This window comes from Kryptolebias marmoratus, linkage group LG20, assembly GCF_001649575.2.
Source record: "Kryptolebias marmoratus isolate JLee-2015 linkage group LG20, ASM164957v2, whole genome shotgun sequence".
NCBI classification, from domain to species: Eukaryota; Metazoa; Chordata; class Actinopteri; order Cyprinodontiformes; family Rivulidae; genus Kryptolebias; species Kryptolebias marmoratus.
In genome coordinates this window covers 4391137-4401242 of record NC_051449.1, presented here as the reverse complement: position 1 = coordinate 4401242, position 10106 = coordinate 4391137, and the positions used below count along the sequence as shown (strand labels likewise).

The following is a 10106-nucleotide window of genomic DNA, read 5'->3' as shown; positions in this document are numbered from 1 at the left end:
CGTCCTGCAGTGTAATCATGGAACATAAACGCATCGACAAACACTTTGTGTCTGCAAAACATGTGAGGAGAGCTGCAGACCAGGGACAATCCAGAAATGCTCATGAATGTCAGTTTAGAAGCTATCAAAGTTCTCAAATAAAACAGCTTTTGAGAATGTCAGTGTTTGTTGGGAATTATCTTACAAAACTAGGAAGTATCTTTGGTTTATATATTAAAAGTTATGGTTTTTTATTGATTTTAGAAAAAAAAAATTGCAACCTTTTATCGCATCTTTTAGGAAAATGCCCCGTGAAATCAGGCATTTTAGCCCGCAACAATCACAAAAAATGCCCGCGAAATCCTGGAGGGACTGCATAATGTTGTGTGCATTGCAATTATTTGAGCCAAACTGTGCTCTTACCCTGCTGATTGAACCTTCACGCTCTGCTCTTACTGGTGCAATTAATGAAGATTGTCCACCAGGCTGGTCCAATTCAGCCATGAAACGTCCCACACTAAAATGACAGGTGTTTCAGTTTCATTGTCTAACCCCTGTACATCTGAATGAGTCTAAATGGAAACTGGGCTGCAGTGCTTCTTCTAATCGAGACGCCTCAGACGATCAGCGGCTGTGAATATTTTCAGGAACAGAAAGAACCGAATCAAAACCCTACAAACAGCAAAACGACACGATGTGGGGGAAAATGAGGTGAACCCAGAGCACAGACTCCTTTTTTTTAAAAAAGGGAACTAATTTATTAAGGGAAACATAACAAAAAGCTGAACTAAACGTAACAAAATCCAAAGTAATACAAAAAGGGCGAGACAAGAGACAAATAGCAACAAGAACTGAACCAAAACCCAGATGACTACGTAATAAAATAAAAGAAACAATAAACCCAAACAGAAAGCCAAAACAAAAACAAAAACACTTGAATTCATGACACAAAAAGATGTTTTATTCACGAATGTCAGCATTAGCAGAACCTTACGGAGTGCCGTCTACTTGTGTTACTTTTTTTTTTTCCATCTCATTTTATTTTGCAGCAGTGATTGCAAAAATGTCCGGACACCTGCCTGCAGCTTTCAGCAGAGAACAGAGCTCCCGCTGAGTAGTTTCTTCTTTTTTTTTTTTTTTAGCCAATTTTCCCCAACTGCAGAAAACTCGATGCGGTCTGCGAGGAGTTTAGAGGACGCTGGTCAATCAAAAACAGACCGACGTGGGGATCCTTCCGTTAAAAACCTACAGTTTCCAGCTGTAAATGCTCAGCTTTGTCACTCTGGCCTCAAACAGCCGCAGCAGCATTTTCACCATTTAAATGTAACTCAGTTGCACAAATAAAATGGTAATTTTCTGCAGAGATGGAAATGAGAGAAGACAGAAGCAAAAAAAAAAGGAAATTTCCTTAAAAATCTCACATTAGCATTTCCCTCGGGCTTTAACGCGCCTGATTCAAAAGGACCGCTGCAGAACCGTGCTCCAACTTTTCCTCCAGTTTCTGTAAAACTACGGGATTAACATTTAAATGGGAGAAAACTTTACTCAACTTTTAACATGCATAATGCGATACAACTCTACGAAGAGACGTAGGCAGGTGAAACCGAGTCTTACAGAAGGATTTTATATTTTGTTTTGTCAAAAAAAGAAATAACCTGGAACATTTAGGAAGATGACTGATTGAACTTTAATGGAAATTCTTCTTGGATCTTTATGAGCAATAAATGATGAGAATGATTAAGTGGACAGTATTTATTATAAAATTGTCAGGTTTTGTTTTTAGTGTTTTGTTTGGTTTGTTTTCCTGTCTGTTACCCATGTGTCTTCATTCTCCACTTCTCCTCTGTCAGCTCTTGTTAATTGCCCCGCCCATCTTCACCTGTCCGCTCACCTGTGCCCACTTCACCTCATTACCCTCAGTCTATAAAACCCGGTCACTTTCGCCACTTCCTCCCCGGTTCATTGTTCTCGGTTCCCTGTTGGTATGTTTTGCTCATGTCAAGCTTTTGTTATTAAATTAGTTTTTTTTTTTTTTTAGAAGAAGGAATTATGCTCAGCCCCAGTCTTGACAAAAATGTCATAAATCTATCCAGAAACGCATCATATAAACCATTATTATCCTCTATATAAACTTCCTTTTGATCATATTTCATACGTTCTGTCTTAAAAGCAGTGCTGGACGAAGTACTCAGCTATAGTACTTGAGTAAAAGTATTGATACTCGTGGTCAAATCTTACTCAACTACAAGTAAAAGTTGCTCGGGCAAAAATCTACTCAAGTTAAAGTACTGAAGTACTCACTTTTGAAAATACTTAAGTATTCAAAAGTACATGCATTTAAAAGTATTTAAGTATTCAAAAAAACAAATTAAATTTTCTAATATCAGTATGTTGCTGTATAATTTTGCAGAATCTTGTAACTTTCAGAAACCTCCTGATGTATCGACGCGTAGAAACACTCTGCTGCAACCTGCAAAGAACTTCAGCATAAAAATGCCACAAAAAAATAAGGATTTTTTATGTAAAAACACCAAAACACAGTCTTGATTCTCCTCACACTTTTAAGGTTTAAGGTTGAAACGACCAGCTTCCTGGATATATAGTCGAAAGTACAATATTTGATTTTGAAATGTAGTGGAGTGAAAGTTATAAGTTCCCCCCCAAAAGGATTACTCAAGTAAAGTAAAGATACTCAAAAAATATACTTAAGTACAGTAATCAAGTAAATGTACTCTGTTACTGTCCACCACTGCCTAAAAGCAACAACTGCCTCGTGATTTCTGAGCCTGTTTGCTCTGCTTTGATGAAACACCTTTTAATTTAATAAAATCAGACGTTAAACACGCCTAATGAAGGCGTTTGTTTACAGTTTCTCTTTACTTCAGTCATAATGAGTTCAGCCTAGATCAGGGATGGGCAACCCTGGTCCTCAGGGCCACCATCCTGCAGGTTTTCCTTGTTTCTCTGCTCCAACACACCTGATTCAGTGGTTAAATTACCTCTTCATGTTCTGCAGAAGCTTGTTAATCACCCATTGATTCAAATCAGGTGTGTTGGAGCAGAGGAACAAGGAAAACCTGCAGGATGGTGGTCCTCCAGGACCAGGATTGCCCACCCCTGGCCTAGATGCAACAGTCGAGCGAAATCTCTCACACAAAACGCTCGCGCCTCACGATTGTGTTTTACAAGTTTTGCAGGTGGGGTTCTTGTCGTATTTTTAGCATTTGCTCAGCATGCAGTGACAGCTGGGGAGGCACTTGAGCTCCATCTGTTAACTACAGACGGGACACAGAAACATGAAGGTTAATAATAGATCTGGAAAACACAAAGTCTCCTCTCTAAACACGTCGGCTCTTCAGCCCCGACACCCAAAGATCTGCTCATTAAATTAGGATTTAATCACCGTCCTGTGTGAACGGCTGAGTCTCACCTCGGCGGGTCAGGTGTTGAAACCCCCCGCTTTTACATGACAAATCCCCTCTGATCTTAATTAACACCAGTTTATTTGAATATTTGAGAAACAGGCGCCGAGCCAGACGAGAAGCCGTCTCTCAGCAGGAGCAGATAATTGGAAGGAAAATGTCACCGGAGTATAAAACAATCAGGCTCGGATGTGTCTCCCTGAACAGGATTCATGCCACCTAATGAGACGGCGGCCGCGCCAGCCAGCACTGCGTTCGTTTCGCAACTTTTGATCATGCAGAAAGTGGGATTTTAGAGTTCATGTATCGCGCCTCGTCTTTTTTGCCTCAGCGGAGGAGAGTCGAGTCTCGCCGTGGCGATCTGCTTCATCTAAAGCTGTTGTCTCCGTGCTTCCAAGAGGCTTAAATTAGCGCCGTTCTCTACTCTCGAACTTTTGACACCCACAGCTCTGCCCGCAGGCTGCTTTCAGCTCCATGAGCAAAAAGCATATTTATTCCAACAAACTTTAAAAACAGTGGTAAATCTGAGGAAGGGGATTGATTCTGTGAGCTCCAGCAGGCAACATTTAAATTGGTCAGTTACTAAAATATTCTTCTCATCTGATCAGCTGCTAACTTCATTTTTATTTAGCTCGTTGTTTTGTAGGTCAGGTCAGGTTTATATATATACCGCTTTAAAAACAGGTTTAAAACTGCACCAAAGTGCTTTACAAGAACAACAATAACAGAATTTAAAATAAAACAAGGTTAAAATACTACTTCAATTAAATGCCAAGGAATAAAAATCTGGAAAGGTATATTATTCCAAAAAAAGCCCGATCACGTTTCTTATTGAGACGAGTCCACGGAACTGTCAATAATAGCTGATTATTTGAACGTAAGGTTCTCTGCACAGACTGATATTTTAAAATGTCCCGAAGATATGGGGGGGCAACTCATTTAAGGCTTTATAAGTTAATAAAAGAATCTTAAAATCTATACAATAAAAGACAGGTAGCCGATGTAAAGAGGCCAGTGTCGGCCTTATATGGTCGAGCTTCCTGGTTCCTGTAAGAAGCCGCGCCACTGCATCTGTGATTTATCCATGCGACGATATAAAGAATTACAATAATCCAAACGAGCAGCAATAAAGGCACGGATCAGTCCTTCAAAGTCCTCGAAACAAAAGTAAGATTTAACTTTAGCTAAAATCCGCAGATGGTAAAAACTTGAGCTGACCTGTTTATCGAGCTTTAAGCTACTGTCAAAACTAAAAACCAAGATTCCCAGCAGAGGTCTGACAAAACCGAGCTAAGGAACCAAGAATCAAGTCTGGATTTGTAGTTTGGTAAATGTTGAAGGTTTCGAACTGTGCTCGCCTCATAGAAACTGTACATCAGCCTTGTTGAGTAAATGAATTAAGACTGTGTCGGTCAAATAGATCCAAAAGCTCCAGTTGGACGTGACCAGGAGGTATCATGATGGAGTAAAAACTGAGACGAGACACCCTCCTTTCAGCCGCTTCTTTCGCTCACGATCCATATCTCATGACAAATAGGTGAGCATCGGAATACAAAAAGATGAGTAATTTCAACGTTTTTCCCCCGTCAGGTCAGAGCAACGCCTCTCATGACTGCAGACGAAGCCCTGATCCGTCGGTCCATCTCTCACTCCATCCTGTCATAGTTATTATCTCTTTTTCGACGGACTACGATGCAGGACATGAACAATTACAAATCAGTTCTAAAATACCAAAAAATTGATTAATATTTAATGTTATTATGATCATGAGGAACACAGAAGGTGGAACTTGTGTAAGGCGACAGCACTAACCACTGCACCAGCGTGCACATTGGTAGTACATATGTATAAAGAAACGAAAGTATAAATACTGTAAACATGCATTTCAAGTTTAGTTTCAAATGCAGGACTCTACATTTAACATCTTTTTTTTCTTGCCTTCTTTGCTCTTACCTTCACATAATAATAGTTTGTTTTGCACAGATGGACCTCAAGGAAGCTCCATGAGAACAAACATCCTGCAGAAACGACCCGAGACGCAAAATTTTCATCTGAGCAGCAGTCTGAGTTTGTTTGTGTGGACCGTTCGAATTACAGCTCCAGTCAACAGCTGCTTATTATTGTCTTGTTATTATCTTCCTAATGAGCTCGGCTCTACCAGCGCTGATTTGTGTGTGTGTGTTTGTGTGTGTGTCGGCGAGCCAAGCGGGAATGGAGGTGGTTTACATACCCATCATGAAGATGACCTTTGGTTTCTTCTGTTCTGTGCAATAACCTGCCACAGGAAAGAAAATCACAGTTTACCATATGCTGCAGATCAAGTGCCACGCCTTTGTTTTTATGTTTGTGTGGAAACAGTCCATTTTATGACTTTTTTATCATTTTTCCTTTGCAGGAAAATCAGCCCGATCGATCCCAATCAACCAGGACGTCTTCACTTTCCGAGCAGAAACTTTGTTCTCATTAAAATCAGAAACATGGCTTAACACAGATAATTCACCTTCCAGCACAGCTTGTTTTCAAGCTACGCTGTCAAACTAACTCCACAGAGGCAGTTGTATTCTGTCAGAATGTGAGATAAGCACACGTTTCACGTCTTTTGTTGGTTTTTGGAGGAATGAGAGAAGTTTTACAACCTCGTCTTTTTTAAATCGCTGTTTTAATCACGCTTTGCTCGAAGCAAGCAACAAAGATGAAACAGATTCAGAATCATTAAAATCTGTCCTGTGGTTCGTGAGGTAATTTGCTAACAGCACGGACAAACGAGCCCAGGCACAGGCAAAAACATTATCGCTTTTGCGCTCTCAGCGGTGGTGGACAAATATATGAAGTAAAAAATGAGGTTGATGACCAACAATTAGCAAGAAAAGCAGAGTTTGTCCTGCAGCTGCAGCTGAAATCTGCAGACGAGTCGCTCCTGATTTCTCCTGATCAATACTGTTGATGCACACACACACACACACACACACACATGCACACACACACACTCACGTGGTGCCGCAGGCAGAGCTTCATTCATGCATCTGCTCAATGATCTTAAAGCTACACGACACTGGTGGCATTTACAGAGAACGGACAATTTGCTGAATGAAGTCGGCCGATTCTGACAAAGAACAGAAGGTGTGTGTGTGTGTATGGGGAGGGGGGGTGGCACTGAGGATGAGGAAAAGTGACAAGAGTGTGTGCTTCCTTCTTTTCACAAAAAAAGAGAGAGAATTAAGTAATAAACTCACTTTCTGTGGCTCCTTCAGCGAACCCGATGTCCTCCTCTTCGTCAACCTGGAGAAACATTTTAAGATGATCTATATTCTTATTTTTGTCTTGCAATTTGTGAACTTTTTGCACACGTCTATAGTTATATAAAAATGAACCCAGCATTCTTTGAAGGACCTGTTAGCACTCAGAAAATGATGATTATGTCGCTGAAAATGGGTCGACTTTACAGGTCAAACAATCCTCGCCAAGATGCCTAATTAACTCCACGGTTACACGCCGACTCATTTATTATTCAGCTCAAAAATATACAAAAAAAGAGACTTTACAAGCAAATGAATTGAGTTATCTGAGCTCTGAGAAATCAGGAGGTTATTTACATGTGTGTTTGCTGGCATTTGGAAATGTGCAGACTGTGCAGCACATTTCCAAAAAAAAAAAAAAATCTGAAACAAACAGCTATTGTCTTCAGTCCAAACAGTTCGTTGCCTCCGTGCTTTCTTTCACTTCCCACTGAAAAAACGTTTGAATCTGTGAAGGCTGACTTCACGTTAGAAAGAATAACAAGCGCCGAACGAGTCGTAGGATGACTGTCTGGCAGCTCTGAGGAGAAAATAATACGTCTTTGTGTTAAATTATTCCCCTCATACTCAGTTCAGGTAATTCAGCAAAAACTATGTTAGCATTTTGTTTTAGAGCAACAATAAAAAAGCAGCACAAAGGACAGGAGATGGATGCTTAGCAGGAAAATTATACTTTACTTTAAGTTAAACAAAACTGAGTTAATTTCTTGATAGCTGACCTTAAAATACATAAAAATGGCTACAATTTTATTGATATGGAGTTACAGTTTGATGTGGGAGTATCTGAGAGACACTCTTGAGTGTCACAATATCACAGGAGATCATGCATAAAGTTGTTTTCAAGGTTTGACCAAAATAGCTAAAATTTTTCAAGATGATCTAAAACATCTGGCATAAAAAGCGGCGGGCGATTTGCATTCCTTCAAGAGATGTTACGCCTTAAATGTTTTAATCTGGAAATATCTTTGACTCAACTAAGCTGCTCTTTTCTGCTACTATTTAAAAAAAACACCTGTAATGGATTTAGATAACGGCGATAAACGACGGTGAGCAGCTGATGGTGATGCCAGGTAAGAGAAATGGATGTCTAGTTGCAATAATTTAATTAATAAACACAATTAAGCTTGCCAAATCTGCACGCTCAGAGATTCAGCACAAAAAACTGCTGAAGCAAAACAAAAAAAAAATTATGACACATTAGTGACTTAGTGCAGGTAATTATCAATCATATTTCAGGTATTTGATAAATATTCTCAGGATTTAAACCCTTCCTGAGACAAAGGTGCTGAACTTGACTGTGATGCTCTAAAGCAGAGGTGTCAAACCCAGTGACACAAGGGGGTCAAAATTAAAAATCTGGTCCTAGCCAAGGGCCAATCACGATCAATATTTATTAAAAATTACATAAATTAACCTTGGTTTTAGATGTATTATGTCATATCTTTCATATAGAAATATCAATGACCTTTTCCCAGTTACAGATTATACAGAATTTAGAGCAAACAGACTTTAATGAACACAGACAAATAGATCAAACTTCAAAAAGCTCATCATTAGCTGTTATTTCTTACGCCTCACTCAGCTTTTAAATTAATTTTTATAACATTAAAACAGATTTTTTTAAAAAGCCATCAACAAAAACCTGATCATACAGAAATTAAAACTATATATTGTTGGCTTCTAAGTCACTGTCAGAGAAAACTCCACTAATTAGGCTCAGTTTTTCTAAGCAAAATAAGAATCAGAGACTCGATCTGAACCAGACTAGAGGGCCGGATCTGGCCCACGGGCCTTGAGTTTGACACGTGTGCTCTAAACTATTTTCCAGCTAAAAGCCAGAGAACAAACACCGTCTGCTGACAGGCGTCTGAAGGAAAACAAACTCCCCTGACATCTCCGTCTCCGGCTGACCCTTGACCTCTCCCCGCTCTGCTCGGTAAAGGCTGTGATTTGGACGCTTGTGCGGCCGCCGCAGAGGTCGGTGCGACGTAGAGCCGGAGTCGGGCGTAGACAAACGGAGCGCTGTCGGTGATAAATAAATGCTGCCAGTGTGGAGGAGTGCTGGGTGTCAGCTCGGTGTGTTCGTGCACCAACTGGTCTGATGACTCAGAGGCAGAAACACATCCACAGCACGCACCGCTTCCACGTGATGCAGGCACAGAAACGCAAAAATACCCATTAAAGAAGTTAAACTGATACTGTATACGCTGGTTTATGGGATGTCAAGAAATCCATGTGTATAATCATGTGCCCACAACGATAAAATTATACAAAAACACCTTTAATTTCTATATGACGCTTATCAAATTTAAACAAAAAAACACGAGAAATAAAATGTGAAACATTCATATGAGCATTTTGACGCATGCCTAAGTTTTAAGTAAAGATCTGACGCCATCTGTTAACGCCCAGAATGTACATTGGGAATGACTATCAGCTACTACCACGCCAAGTTTCAGCTTAGTATCTGTAAAATCGACAGAGTTACAACCATTTTTGTGCTTGCTAAATTCGATTAGCTGCGGCCGTCTTGAAACGAGTTGAGTCCAAATGTTAATCAGCCCGTAGATGTTTATTCTGCCAGGTGGTTCATGAGATATTTTGCTAACAGACAGACAGACAGAGACGCAGAGACACCATCACCCACCTTTCATCGTGGCTGGTGACAATAACTTCAAAAAAGAGGTATTTAATCTCAAGATTGAACTGCCCATTTGATAAAAATACCCTTATAGGTGTTTTATCCCACCCATACCACGAGAACTGTTGCTGCACGGCGAGTTATTGATGGAAAACAGTTTGTCAGCTGCACAGAAGTCCTCTCATCAGGAATAAATCAGAGGAGGTGGGTAGTTCAGCAGAGGAGAGCATCTCTGCGGCCTTCTTTGATCAGCACTTTTTTTAAAAACAGTCCGTCCCCGCCTCACATCAGAGGGCGCAGACACGAGTTGACGAGGCAGCACAGCGTCTTCCTTCCACTTCACAGGAACGCCTGTGTCATCGCTCGCCACGGGAAGGGTCATGCGGGGACGTCTCTGTCTTCAGTCAGCCGTTCTGCTGGATTTGTCTGCACGCCATTTGCCCTCGAGCTGCTCAGCGTTTTAACTTTACGTCAACTTCTTTTTACATACCAAGCTTCAACCGGGGTTAAAATGTGTCTGAATATTGAGCTAAGGATCCCTGATCAGCCTCATTTAAAGTTCAGTGTTTCTTTGAAGGACAACAACTGATTTATTGGGAAATAACTTCCGGTTCTGAAGCTTTTTAAACACTGAGGATGCTGAACAAAGCACCTGAACGTGAGATGATTTCATCTGTGCACATCAACATCAAGACAAAGTACCAGAACACTTTAGTTTTCTGTGAACGTACAGCAGATCTGTGATTTTTTTTTTTTTTTTTTTTTTTT

At 40.4% G+C, this 10106-nt stretch overlaps 1 protein-coding gene across 1 annotated transcript in view; it reads right to left on the bottom strand.

Annotated features, from left to right (window-relative positions):
* Positions 1-10106, bottom strand: part of ak5 (adenylate kinase 5) — a 68333-nt gene that overhangs the window by 14417 nt on the left and 43810 nt on the right. The window contains exons 9-10 of the mRNA XM_017410816.3: positions 6635-6680; positions 5632-5676 (exon numbers count right to left, since the gene is read on the bottom strand). Of these exons, the coding sequence (XP_017266305.1) occupies positions 5632-5676; positions 6635-6680 (91 nt within the window). The remainder of the gene's footprint in view (positions 1-5631; positions 5677-6634; positions 6681-10106) is intronic.